The sequence below is a fragment of the Saccopteryx bilineata genome, chromosome 1 (assembly GCF_036850765.1).
Source record: "Saccopteryx bilineata isolate mSacBil1 chromosome 1, mSacBil1_pri_phased_curated, whole genome shotgun sequence".
In the NCBI taxonomy this organism is placed as follows: domain Eukaryota; kingdom Metazoa; phylum Chordata; class Mammalia; order Chiroptera; family Emballonuridae; genus Saccopteryx; species Saccopteryx bilineata.
This window is the reverse complement of record NC_089490.1, coordinates 377,284,338-377,298,621: the sequence shown is the minus strand read 5'-3', so window position 1 is coordinate 377,298,621 and position 14,284 is coordinate 377,284,338. Positions and strand designations below refer to the sequence as shown.

Below are 14,284 nucleotides of genomic sequence, written 5' to 3'. Positions count from 1 at the left end.
CATTCCCATAAAAACTAAAAAATGGAGACGTGAGTGTTTCAGTTTACACCATTATCATCATACTTACTACGCGAGTAAACTAGTTTGGTTGCCGGAGGAAGAAGACGCAGTCACGCGGCCTATGAGTGAGGGAGTTGGCATCCTCAGTACCCTTACCTATGCCATTTTGGGCTATTAAAAGTGCCAGTGTTTGGTTTGTGTTAGGCTAGGATGTGTTTCAACTTACACCAAAATTTGGGTTAGAAATGAGGTAAAAAATGAGGTTAGATGTCTGAGTGGGGGGGAAGACAGTAGACAAGATAGCTGACACTACCAGACTGGAGTGGGGGCATTTAAGAAGCTCTTTCTTGAAGAAGATGAGGAGGGCAGGCTGGTACAGCACAATCCTTTGGCCTCCTTTCTTGAAAGAGTACAATTTAAAAAATATTTATAATAGTCTGGACTATAATATTAACTAACTTTATATTAAATGTTTTCTATGTGCCAGGATCTTGACATGTATTATTTCATTTAATCCTCACCCAGAAAATAGTTTTCAGGTGGGTAGGGTACAGTGGAAGCAGGACTCCCAAGTCACAAGCTCCCTTCCCAAAGAGCTTAGGGTCCGTTTTGGAGCTAGGATATGCACAAATGAGAAGGGACTCAGAGAGTAAATGCTAACGTACTAAAGCGGAGGCTGGAGGAGTTGGGAAGAATTCTTTAGAGAGCATCAGTTTGAGCTGAGGTCAAAAAGGTTTCTTGCAGGAGGAAAGGCTTGGACTGACCATCAGGGCTGATAAGGTTGGGCAGCGGAGGGAAAACAGGAGAGGCAATGGAAAGGCAGGGAAAAGAAATGAGACCAAATAGGGGTACTGTCCTCTCCAGGGTCTACTGGTGAAGCATAAGTCACCTTCACAAGTGGCAAGTTAAGGAGAGGCTCCTGCCCACAGGACTTTCTGGCTCATGGAAGAAGGTAGCCCTGGACACAGCCCACCACCTTAGATGATCTGTGACGAGGGGAGGAAGGACTTTCAGTCTAAACATGAGGTTTCCAGGAAGGCAGCGCAGAGGGAAGAGCCCCTCGTGAGGAACACACAGCAGACTTTCTGCCGGGTGGGAATGCAGAAATAGGGTCTCAGAGCGTTTCGTGTGAGTGAACTGCAGGCAGATTTCGGGAAGGGTGAGCTCTGGTATGGCAGGAAAAAAGATTAATCGGGGGAACAGAAGAGGTGATGGGGCTGGAAAGGTAACTAGGGACTGCCCTGCAACGGGAAGACTCAACTGAGTTTGGAATGGCTTGCTCTCCATCCCAGAATGTTGGTGACTCAGAATTCTCCATAAAAAAAAAAAAAAAAAAAAAAAAAAAAAAAAAAAAGGATGGAAAGGCCCGAGGTCACTTGGTACACTTGTACGGCTCAGTTCCCAGTATCTGCTTGAACTTTCTCGAGCAAGGACAGGGTGGGGCTTCTCCATTTGGAGTCAGGAGATTGTGTAATCCCACTACTGACTTCTTTCTGATAAAGGGATAGCAAAAGTTTTTCTGGACGCTTTGGCTCCTGGTTTAACTTGAGCATCTCACAAACATGAAGCTGTTCATACTCGGCTCAGGAATGAGAAGGCAGTAGCAGAGATCACCAAAGCTTCAGGCTGTAAGATATAAAACACATTTCCTGAGGCTGGCTCCAACACACATCCATTCCAGAATTCTGCTCCAGGCTCAATCTAGGAGTTAAAGTGCCTTTGGTTTATAAAACAACTTTGGTTTATTATTTGATTAAATATTCTCTGCCAGTGATTTTCTTCCTCCCTCCCTGCCTCCTTTCTTTCCTTCCTTCCTTTTGTGTGACAGAGACAGAGAGAGTCAGAGAGAGGGACAGATAGGAACAGACAGACAGGAAGGGAGATGAGAAGCATCAATTCTTTGTTGCGGCACCTTAGTTGTTCATTGATTGCTTTCTCATATGTGCCTTGACCGAGGGGCTACAGCAGACCGAGTAACCCTTTGCTCGAGCCAATGACCTTGTGCTCAAGCTGGTGAACCTTGCTCAAAGCAGATGAGCCCGCGCTCAAGCTGGCAACCTCAGGGTCTCAAACCTGGGTCCTCCGTGTCCCAGTTCGATTCTCTATCCACTGCGCCACCACCTGGTCAGGCTCTCTGCCAGTGATTTTTGAGCACTGCTTCTGTGCTTGGTACTGGGCTAAGCCCCTTATGTGGATGGTCTGGTTTAATCAGTTTATCAATCCTTGGACGCTGTCAGATTGTTGGCCCCGTTTCACCATAAGGAAACTGTGCTTCACCCAGCACTTAACGTGGCAGAGTTGGATGCTGAGTTTCTGTTCGCTTCTAACCGGGAGGTTAGGTCCCAACCTCATTCGCCTAGCCCTCACTCTACGCCTGCTGTCCACGAGCCTGTGTGCCGGTGGGCCTTTCACCACACACGCAATCAGCAACATGCTTCACCGCAAGTGCCTTAGCTGTTCTGGGAGCCCTCGAGTCCCATGAGTAGAGGTTGCCTTGAATGAGGTCGTCACTGCCAGTATCATTTTCAAATGGAGTATGTGTCTTCCCCCAAGGTGAGAAACCGTACCAGTGTGACTTCAAGGACTGTGAGCGAAGGTTTTCTCGTTCAGACCAGCTCAAAAGACACCAAAGGAGACACACAGGTTTGTAGGTTCACTTCTCATTGCTGGCCGTGTGTTCCTTGAGTTACGGCTGATTTTGCGTGATCCTCTTTGTTGTTGAATATGGTTGTGAGAGGGACAGCCATTGGTTTCATTTTTTCAGTTATTCTTTTTCTAATCTGGGGATTTTCCTTCCTTCAAAAGAAAGAAAAAGAAGCATCCCACATTTATCATGCAAACCACAGAGCAATTAGGTCCCCTAGCAACTTGCTGATGACACTGAGCATCAGTGAAGATCGCGAGTGGTGGAGATCAGAACCCCATTGGTAGCGTGTGAGTCTCTCTTTCAGTCTTGGACATAGCCGAGACCTTGGTCAGAAGCTAAACATCTGTGGTTAAGGAGTAATTGTTCCCAAGGCCAGAAGCAGGTCTTCAAGGGTTCTGTGCAGAATCGGGTGGTTCGTGCTGGGCCTGGGGAGAGTCTGAGGTTGAGGCAGACGTCTCAGGCGTGGCTGGAAACGCCCAGCTCCTCCGGCCTCCGGGAAGCAGGCCCGCGGGCCTCGTCATGCCCCCACATCGTTAGGGCTGCGGCTAGACCTTCTCTGTCCGTTTAGGTGTGAAACCATTCCAGTGTAAAACTTGTCAACGAAAGTTCTCCCGGTCCGACCACCTGAAGACCCACACCAGGACTCATACAGGTAAAACAAGTGCGTAAACTTTTTCTTCACATTTATTTTTCATTATTTTTTTTAAACTACTGTTGAATGAAGTTGTCTGTGATGAGAGAGATTGGAAAAGACTAGCGTAAAAGGATTATCAACAGGTTTAGCCTCCGTTGGATGAGAGAGAGAGAACAGTATATGGTTCTCTTTAAACAGTACCATTGTTTAAGAAGGGGGGAGGTGCCATGAGCAGAGAGGAGAGATGTGCAAAGAACTCTTTTCAGGAGTGTCTAGAACAAAAAAGAAGAGATAAGTTAGGTCCCTTCTGTTCCCAATTTGTTGCATGGTGTTGTTATCACTCCGTTTGATAGGATAATCAGCCGGACAGAACAACAGCAGGAATTCTAGCAAGCCCAAATCTAGCGAGCTTGGATTCTCCTGAAAGTTCACGTTTCACGACACTACTTCCAGAAACCTGAATTCTTTCTCTGCTAAAAGTTCACGCCCCAGGTGCTGTCATGGTTTCTGCCAGGCTCGTATCAGTGTGTGGGTCTATTTCCTTAGCACTCGGAGAAAGAGGGGGAATAGGGCATTTGTTCACTGGCTCTTGAAGGTTTTCGCTTCTCCGTGAGGCTGTTGTGATTCATAAGAAAAGGAGCACTATTTGTGTTAACGTATTTTATAGCTTTGGAAGGAGGGCCAATGCCTAGGCTGTCTCACTTTATCTTCACTATATCTTGGTAAGAAGAGCAGGGCAGGTATTTTTATGCCCATTTCACAGACGAGAGGACTAAGCACGAAGTGATTCAATGACTTGTGTGAAGTCCTAAAGCTACTAGATAGAAAACCCAGTTTTATCTGTTCCCAGCTCACCATATTCCACTGCTTTCTTTGTCAGAGAAAGGTTTCGGGGTTTGGGGCTCACCTCACCTCACAGCCCAGGGAGGAAAGAGAATCAAAAGGAAGCCCAAGTCAGCAGGGTTCAATACCACTGATAGAATGAAGAGAATGCAGACAGCAAGAGAAAGGGTCAGACACATTTGTCAGCGTGGCTGGAGGTGGGGGCTGGGGAGCAGGAGCCAGATCAGGAAGAGCAGAGGAATAGCGAGAGGGAGGTGCAGGGGGGCATGACGTCATGAGCACCCCCCCCCCCCGCTACATGTAGTCCCTGTTAGTGGGACGGGCATCTTATTTGCCCTCATCAGGTGCCTATGGTATTGCTTCTTTGTTATAGTGCTGAGCTCATAATTTGGTGGGAAAGAGCTTCCATTCCTTGTACACCAAGCCCTACCCTGTGCATATCTGCATATGTCTGAAGGGACCTGTGTCACCAGCGGACTGTTTAGTGTTATACTTGATCCGCCCTCCAATTCTGACCCTGGGACAGCACCTCCCCTGGGACATTTCTCCATGTTTGTCCTGACCTATAGTTCTTGGAAAAGGCAGAGTGGTACCAGTGATGTCCTAAGAGCCCCCTGGTAGTACAAGGGATTGGCTCCCATGGCATTTGTACTTAGCCTAAAGTCACAGCTATATTTCCATTTTGGCTAGGCCCAGGAGGTGGGATACAGCAAAACGCATGGGCTTTAGAATTTGACTGACCTGGATTTGAGTCTTGCCTGGGTCGGCCCTCCCCTGATGTTCATGTTTATCCTCAGAGTGGGGGGTCACAGTGCTTTCCTTACACGGTTGTTCTAAGCTAAGGCATACATGAGTCAAGGTGTTTATATATAAATATAATGTCTGGACGAGGCTTGGCATATATTAGGCACTTGATGAATGCTAATTGTCTTCCTTAGACAGAATGAGGCTTGGAAAGAACGTTTGAAGGTCCTTAGATGGAGAATGCTCAACCTTTGGGCAACCTTGTTTAACATCTCAAAACTATGCCTCAACTAGAATTTTCTGTGTAACAGGAATTATGCTCTGAGTCACACTTTAAGGAAAAAGAAGCAAATGCCATGCACCCTGGTATCAGTGGCTTATTTAAATATACCCAGCCTGCCCAGAGCACCCACAGAGACAGAGAGAGCAGAGCTGCAGCCCAGCTCCACTTCCGGGCGGCGGTCCATTGGTGATATCCGGGGTGATGCTCCCAGGGCCGGGGCAGCCCGGTTAAGCCCAGGTCCCTGCTTAGACAGCAAAGGGAAAAATGTACACCATTCACAAAACAGTCCAACAGGAGAGGTGGAAACAAAATTTTTTTGCCCTCAATTGAATGTGAATTACTCAGACATTACCATTCACAGTCTCCCATTTCCCAAGTCTTCTGACTTAATAATATTTAATAATTTTTTCACAGTATTTACTTAAGGCCTCAGAGGTGCTGCCCCGTCAGAGCTGCCCGTGAAATGAGCGTTAGGGTAGGGACAGAGTGGGGGGGACTCGGCAGCGGGGGCCCCGTGACTCCCTAACTCTGTTGGGAGTTGAGTTCACACCTGCCCTTCCCACTGCAAGTATCTGACCGGCCGTTGTGCCCACAGGTGAAAAGCCCTTCAGCTGTCGGTGGCCCAGCTGTCAGAAGAAGTTTGCCCGGTCAGACGAGTTGGTCCGCCATCACAACATGCACCAGAGAAACATGACCAAACTCCAGCTGGCACTTTGAGGAGTCCAACTGGGGGACAGTTCCGTGTCCCAGGCAGGACAGAGCGGGAACTGCTTTCCAATCTGACTTCCCGATTCCTCCTCACTCCCCCATCTAAGGACGAAACAGCGGTCCGTCGACTTCCTCCAGCTTCCAAGACGAGAGGCGCGTACGGCCAGATGGCACCAGGTCGGCCCTGAGAAGGTGGCCTCTGCGGTTGACTCACAGGCCCTGGAGAGGTGGCCAACACCATCTAGTTCCTGCAAAGCCTGTCGCTGTTTGGTCTGGATTTCCCGGTTGTAAGAAGAGCCATTGTTGATCATGTTCCCCCCACCCTCTAATTCTTTTACGCTCATTTTCACTGGGAATGGAGTCATTGTACCATTTTCCATCATAGCATATTTATAGGCCAGGGCATGTGTATGTGTCTGCTAATGTAAACTTTGTCATGGTTTCCATTTACTAACAGCACCAGCGAGAAATAAATCAGAGAGCTAGGCCCTGGGGCGGGCCCCTCCGACAGCGCGGAGGGTAGGCAGGCTGTGCGCTGCCGGGCAACTCTGAAAAGTCATGTGTTTCAAGCAACTGAAAAAAAAAAAAAAAAGATTCAGAACTAACCATTACCTCTGTAGAGAAATCTCAAAGAGTCTTACCGCTCATTTACTTAAATGTTAACATTCACACAATGCTCTTAAGAAACTGTGCTTGAAGATCTGAGATCTTGGTTTTGTGTTTATTTTTATTTTTTTGCGTTGTAGTCTCTGCATCTTCAGAGATGTACATATCTCCTCACACAAAGCAAGTGGAATTCACTTTTATCATTTGGAGTGTCCTTCGAGTTCTTAAGAGTGTACGTACGGGCCACGCTGGTTATGTGGCTTCGAGCTGTAAACATTAAAGCGACCTTAACAGAAATAAGGACTTATCCAGGATCTCCACTGAGAAGACTGTTCTGAAGTAACTTAAGTAACTTTGGGTCTACAAGTGTATGTGCAAAAAAAATGATACTCGTGTGAGGAAATTCATTGTTTAAAGGTAATTGGGTGTGTGTGATTTTTTTTTTTAAAGGGAGGGAGTTTGTTATTTACTGTTGCTTGAAATTATTGTGTCAATATATATATCTGATAATGATTTGCTCTTTGAGAACTAAAGTTAGGAATGTATAAATGTTAGATGCATCACTGTCTTGGTGTTGATCTTACAACGTATTGATGATAACACTAAAAATGTAACCTGCATTTTTCACTTTGCTCTCAATTAAAGTCTCTTCAAAAGGAAAGTGGCAAGCTTCTATCAGCTGTATTGAGTTCAAATCCTGAGGACCGTTGAACCTCTTTATTTTTTTTCAAGTGAGAGGAGGAGAGATAGACTCCCGCATGCGCCCTGACCAGGGTCCGCCTGGCAATGCTCGAACCAATTGAGCCACTGGCTGCAGGAGAGGAAGAGAGAGCAGGGGGAGGGGGAGGGGAAGAGAAGCAGATGGTTGCCTCTCCTGTGTGCCCTGACCTGAATCGAACCTGGGATGTCCCTACGCTGGGCCGACGCTCTATCCACTGAGCCAACCAGCCAGGGCCTGTTGAGCCCCTTAAATAAGTAAGGAGATACTGCCGTCATCAGTGACCACTCCTTGAGTCTGTCCAGGTGCTGACCACTACGTATTCCTCTCTGTCGAACCTCGGGAGGCAACTATCCGTCCTTGAAGCAGCCCGAGAGCCTCATCTCCTGCTGGCATCATGAAGTGTTTGTGCTGGTGCTGTGGTCGAATGGGCTTGCCGATAGCATGGTGGGAATTGCGTTTTAGGATTCATTTTAATCAGGCTGTCATGGCATCACTTCTTGTTCCAGGTTGGCAAGAGAGAATAGAGAGATGCTAATGATAATGGGCCTTTTTTGTCAAGTTCACAGTTACACGCTACAGTCAGGAGGGTGTAAGCCGAACACTTCGTACAAGTGAGTTTACAGCCATGGTTGCTCTAAATCAGCTCAGCAGGTTGAAGACCGCTTAGACTTTCCAGGGTGGCCAAATGCAAAAGCAGAGATCCATATTATCTATAGACTGTTAACTCTCTTGCCAGTTCTGGTGTATGGTTTTCCAGTTGTAAGTAAGGAGATTAATTGGGTGCCGCCCTCCTAGCTCCATTATCTTGGGGCTTGCATGCATTCCAGATTCGTTTCTTCCTCTCAAACATATCTTGAGCGGCCGGCAGCTCAGCCAAGGCGACTCTTTTCTGCATTGAGGTACAGCTCAACGTTCTGGTCGCCTAAACGGCAGGTCCTGAGGCCCCTCGTAGTGTGTGTGCATCTGGCTCTTGCATCACTGTTAATTATAGCGAGTGTGGTGACTCATTTGTATCAGCCGTTTTTATCTTTTCCTGCCAGAAGACAGCATTTCTCTGGAGAAGCTCAGCACAAGCATGGCAGACGTCAGCGAGGGAGAGGGAGCCAGGTTTCCCAACAAAAGCAAAGTCACATTGTCTCAACTGCACGAGGAGGACCAGAAATTCTCACGTTACCCTAGCAGTTAAGCTGGCAGTTCATTAAGGTCACGGGCTTCAGAAAGCAGACTAACCTGGGTTCTAATCCTAAATTCCCAGTTTCCTCCTCTGTGATGCAGGGACAGAAGAGTCCCCTGCCTGATAGGGTTGGAGTGAGGATTAAATGGCGAAAAAATAAAAGAAGAAGCATGGGAACATCTAGTACCTAGCAAGGCCTTAACAAATATTACCTAAGAAGAAGATTACCCACCTGCAGTTTTCCCACACCTCCCATTCTTCCAGGCATGCTCTGGCACCTTCATAGATCAGCTCTGCAAAGTAACGAGCAAATCCATTTCCACATACCCCAAACCTGAGGCAAGATTTGTAGCAATAGGGAGCTTATCAGCCTCGCCACAGAGACCTCACCCACTTGCCTTGAGCCTTTTGTAAAACACCTGGTGGCATTGGGTGTGTGTTTCTGAGACCCATGGTGTTGACCATTGGTAGATGGTCAGGGTGGAAGTTGGACAGTGGAAGCTCTCCACAGCCTGGGCTAGAGAGTATATTAGGTGCAGTTGTCAAAATGTGCTTTTACCATCTCACCTGACTGTAGTGCTGGGTCAGTGATATTGTTCAATATTTTTTTTTAATTTTTATTTATTTTTATTCATTATAGAGAGGGGAGAGAGAGAGAGAGAAGGGGGGGAGGAGCAGAAAGCATCAACTCCCATATGTGCCTTGACCAGGCAAGTCCAGGGTTTTGAACCGGCAACCTCAGCGTTTCCAGGTTGACGCTTTATCCACTGCGCCACCACAGGTCAGGCTGTTCAATATTTTTAAAAGGCTACCTCCTGTTCCCCCTTCTTGTCCCCCAAGGTTCTCCCAGGCCATTCTCGTCACCCCTAGCCTTCTCATCTCCAAGCTTCTGTAGCACTCAGAGCAGGCAACATTAAAGAGCAGCACGTACGAGTGTCTTGTTTTCCCATCTAGGACTATCTGTAAGGTAGACAGGACAAGTATTCCCACTTCAGAGCTGAGGCAGCTGCGGTTCAGCGCAAGGTCTTGGTGGACTGTATCCAAGTTTCCTTCTCAATGCGCTTGACGAGTTGACTTGCACTCTGCTCCGTGGTTCTGTGTCTGTGAGTCATATCTTCCCCCTCAGAGTGAGAGTTCCTAGTGGGATGGGGCAGATCTTCTCCCTTTCCTGTGTTACTCACATCAGGGCTTCTATTAAAGCAGTGGTCCCCACCCCCCGGGCAATTTGGTCCCAGTCCGCAGAGAAAGAATAAATAACTTACATTATTTCCATTTTATTTATATTTAAGTCTGAACGATATTTTATTTTTTAAAAATGACCAGATTTCCTCTGTTATATCCGTCTAAGACTCCCTCTTGACACTTGTCTCGGTCACGTGATACATTTATCTGTCCCACCCTAAAAGCCGGTCCATGAAAATATTTTCTGACATTAAACCGGTCCGTGGCCCAAGGACCACTGTATTAAAGTGCAGACTCAGATTCAGAAGTTCCGGGGCAGAGCCTGAGATTGTGCATTCCTGACGAGCTCCCCGGGGAGTCCCACCCTGCTGGGCCGAGGACCACACTCTGCCTAGCAAGGACCTAAGGGTGGGCTCATAAATCCTTGTTGAAAGGTGACTGATGGGGTTTGTACTTGACAATTCTGAGGCTGCACTGTCCCTGTCTAGCGTGGCCTGACAGCCGGTGTGGGTCAGGACATCCATGCTGGTACAGTCAGACGAACTGCACGTGTTAGCCCAGGCGAATCCATCCAGGAGGAGGTCTATTTTTCTTTTCTCTCTTTCTTTTTTAATTAAATGAATTTATTGGGATGACACTGGTTCACAAAACCATACAGGTTTCAAGTATCCAACTCAATAAAACACCATCAGCCCACCGCATCGTGCGCCCTCTACCCCAAGCAAATTCTTTCTGTCCCCATTCCTCTCTCCTTTGCTCACCTCTACCTTCACTCTGGCTGTCGCCACCCTGTTGACTGTGTCTACGTGTTACGTGTATACGTTTTTGGCTAATCGCTTCACCTTCTCCATTCAGCTCCCTCCCCCCCCACCCCTTGGACAGCTGTCCATCTAGTCCGCATGTCCATGCCTCTATTTCTGTTTTGTTCATCATTTTATTTTGATCATTAGATTCCACATATAGTGAGATGATACGGTACTTGTCTTTCTCTGACTGGCTTATTTCACTCGGCAGAATGATCTCCAGGTCCATTTATGCTTTTGAGAAAGATAAGATTTCCTTTTTAACGGCTGTGTAGTACTCCACTGTAAATGGAGTCATTTTCTGCCTGTTGCGTGTTCACACCTCTGATCTGGGGCTAGCAGGCATATGGAGGATGTGTGTGCGTGTGTGTAAAGCAGTGGTCTCCAGTGGGGGACATTTCTCTTCAAGCTTCGCAGGAAGCAGAGTGGCCTATGAGAATTTTCCCCAGGTAACGCTTAGGAACCACAGTAAGGCAAACTGATCCCCAAGAGAATAGAAAGGCTGTGGCCCTTTTCAGTCAGGTCTTTGCTTCTACTTTCTTTATCAAGTGATTGGAATCTGTGCCAAACTTAGTGACTCCATTTAAATGATCAGGATGATGACAACCACACCTGGTCTGATTTCGTGCGCTGAGGAGACAGTAACTGCTTCAGTGGAGGGCATTGGGCTTTTCTCCATTTTTCAAACAAAATCATGATTCTGTTAGTTTTCAGGCTAGCCTTGAGAAGGAAAGAAAGAGCCAGGCAGCACAGGAAGGGTTGCCTCGGAGTGGGCTGGAAACCCACCAGACCAGCCAGCAGACAGCCGTGCCCAGGCACGACCTCCTGAATGGTGTGTTGGGATGCCAGGACTGGCAAGGGCGTGAGGACACATTCCTGAAGACCAGGACTCTGGAAAGTCAGGGCCTCTGAGCACGATCTGTAAATCAGCCCGCAACACACGGAAGCCTCAGACAGAGAGGCCTCAGATGTGAGCAGCTAAGGCAGAACAAATCAGCAAAAATGAGTTTAAGAGATGAGGTATTTGTATGGAGCAGGGGAGGATGGAAGGATGGTCTGGGGGGGGAGGCTAGGATAAATGTCAAGGGTGGGTTGGATGAGACAAGTAGCTTTTCCCCTCACGGTGTCCCGGGAGCACGGTGATGTTGGCACTGAGCGAGAAGGGTTGACTGATGTGGCAGGGACTCTGAGGGCCATTGAGGAGTTGGACTCCAGCAAAAAAGGGGAAGGAGGGATAATAAGAGGGAGACAACTCCGGGAATAAATATGAGACAGACGAGGAAGGGAGTGTGGATGTCAGGGAGGTCTGACAGGAGAGGGCGCTTCTGTCTGATGGGGCCTGACCCCCATGTGAACCCACACCAGCGCTATGAACACACACCCAGTGCTTTCCTGAATAGGAGATGCTCCAATGCTAACACGAACATGATGATAATGGACACCATTCATGGGATCTATATGTTCGGGCCAGTGGCATTTTATATGAATTCTCTTACCGAGAATGTCCCCATTTTACAGATGAAGACATTGAGACTCTCACACAGGGTCTCACAGCTCATGTATGGCAGAGTTGAGATTCTCCCAATGCTGACTCAAAGCCCACATTCTTAACCCATGTATTGAATTGTCTTTACCCATCTAGGATCAGGGCACATTGGCCCTATGAACCCAAGGAGCAGGAATGCCCAGAGAACACAATGGCAATGCCTTCCTGCCCACTTGCTTGCTTGGATACTGGGAATGTTTGTCCAGTGCTCAGAGAAAGCATAGACATGATTGGCAAAACGTCCTCCTCCTCTATCCAGTTGAGCCTGTTTGTAAAATATGTTTTCATTCAATATTTTATATTAAATATCAGAACTTAAGAAATGACACAGTATAATAGTAGCAGGACAGTGACAAAAGGGGAAAATTAAGAAACATATTTAAAAGTTCAAGGTCAATGAGTACTTTTTTAAAAGCAGCATCCTGCTTTCCCAAGGAGCCCTACGTCCGAGGGAACGGACTGCGGAAGAAGCTGTTGGTGTCCAGTGACAATGGGGGCGGGGCGGATCTTGTGGCTGTGTCCCCTGGGTAGGACTGTCCTCTCGTCTCAGCAGGCAGCCTCCATTTTCCCAAGATGTCTCTGGGTCTTCACTGGGCAAACAAAGATGCCCAAGGAAACTATCGCAGATGTCTCTTGTCCCAGTTTTTCTGATGTCTAAAAGTGTAACAACCCATGTTAGCAGTGTTTATCACACAACTCAGGAACAGCCTTCCTTCCAGACCTGGCCCAGGCAAACCCCTCTCTACCGGGCTGGAGGCGCATGGCGCTCCCTGGGGAGGGCCTGTGGAGGTCTCATCGGGGAGGAAGTCCAGAGGGGCTGCTCTGGTCACCGTCTGCCATGGTCCAGCACCAACCTGCAGGAGTTTCCCTCTCCTGATAGACTCCTCCTGATAAAGGTGCCTTTGCACTCACTGGCTGGGAAAGACAGAGTGTGTTCTGAGGAAGGTTCTTGATCCCGCCACAGGGAGACAAGCTGCCATGGTCTCTAGACAGAGACTCCTAGGTCCCGGAAGAAGTAGTTGAGGAGATGTGAATTTTGAAAAACCCTCCCCACCCATAAGTTCTAGAAATATCCAGCCACTAGTGACAAAACACATAGTTCTGTTTGCTGGTCTAGCCCCTGGCCTGTCCCTCTGTTCACTGCTAATAGGAGTAGTCTGGAAGGGCCCAGAGCAAAGACAAGGACGGTGAAAGAGGCCATGGGTGGACACGTCCTCCGGGAGGCAGAAGCATCGCAGCCGTGTGATTGGAGGTCGAGAGAACAGGCCTCACCACTCACACCTGTGAGACACGAGGCACCTTCTGCCCCTCAGAGCCCCGCTCAGATAACAGCACTCTCCACCTCCGGGGGTTGTCCTGAGCGCACAGGGAGTGCAGGTGCTTAGCCCACTCTCTCAGTCCAAGGCAGCCAGGTTTCTTAGCCCAAAGCCGTTTGGAAAGGATTGCGCCCAGGGCCTGGCTTCCCCTGGCCCCGAGCCACCTGCACCAGCAGACCACTGTCCCGCCTCACTGTCGCGGGAGAACTGGGCCGCAGCGTGGGAAGCCTGCAGGGTCTGGAAGTCGGTCACCGCAAACTTCTCTTGTCACATAACTGTCTCTTTCTTCCGCATCTGACCTACCAAACCAGGTAGCTGAAGGGACGGGGCATACAGGGTCACTTCCCCACCTCCCCAGTGAGGAGGCTGCTGTCAGGCGGCACTGGCTGGGACCCAGCGGATGTCAGGCCAGTGCTCCAGGTGTGCTGTGGCCTCCTTCCTATGCAGGTCCTCTCTGAACCCATCCACATGCCCCCTACTGGCTTCAACTTCCCAGTGAGAGGAGAGGAAGACGTATTCAGAGGGCTTGCGGTAGACACATCTTTTCCACCGGGAGCTGGTGGGCAGGTGGGACAGCGTCACGGACTCGGGAGATCGGTGGATTAGTCCACATGCCGGAGAGGGGCCCTGGCGATGCCTTGCCTCCTAAGTTGCTGGCTTCACTGCTTAGTTAGGTGCTCCACGTGAGCGGATCCTCAAATAACCAAAAGCAGTGGTGATTAAAAACTCCAGTACTGGGTTCTGAGATGAATTTATAGTATTTTTTTTTTTTTAAACCACAGTAGTTACCACGATGCTACCAAACCTGGATGAAACCGAAACGTTTACACATTTATCTGATCATCTACTGCCAAATCCTCAGCTACTTCATGTCATTTTGCTTCTATTCCTCCTCCTTCGTCCTTTTAGGACTACAGGCTCCATGGATACGGGAGACTCAGTGTCATTCCCGAATCTGCCCCTGACCCGCCCGTGACTTGGGACAGGTTGACTCAACCCTCAGTTTGTTCATCTATAAGGTGACTTCATAGGATGGTCATGTGTGTTAAATGAGGCAAAGCCCTTGGTCTGATGCTT

General features: G+C 48.4%; 1 protein-coding gene across 4 annotated transcripts in view; it reads left to right on the top strand.

Moving 5' to 3' along the window:
• The window catches only part of WT1 (WT1 transcription factor), a 48,717-nt gene extending 41,599 nt beyond the window's left edge, over window positions 1–7,118 (top strand). For 2 of the 4 annotated variants that reach the window (XM_066253880.1, XM_066253878.1), the window contains 3 exons: window positions 2,554–2,643; window positions 3,216–3,299; window positions 5,747–7,118. In XM_066253880.1, coding sequence (XP_066109977.1) covers window positions 2,554–2,643; window positions 3,216–3,299; window positions 5,747–5,868 — 296 coding nt within the window. In that variant the 3' untranslated portion in view covers window positions 5,869–7,118. Of the gene's footprint in view, window positions 1–2,553; window positions 2,644–3,215; window positions 3,309–5,746 lie in introns of all 4 variants that reach the window. The other 2 variants (XM_066253879.1, XM_066253877.1) reach the window with 1 other exon arrangement.
• Window positions 7,119–14,284: the final 7,166 nt, after the last annotated feature.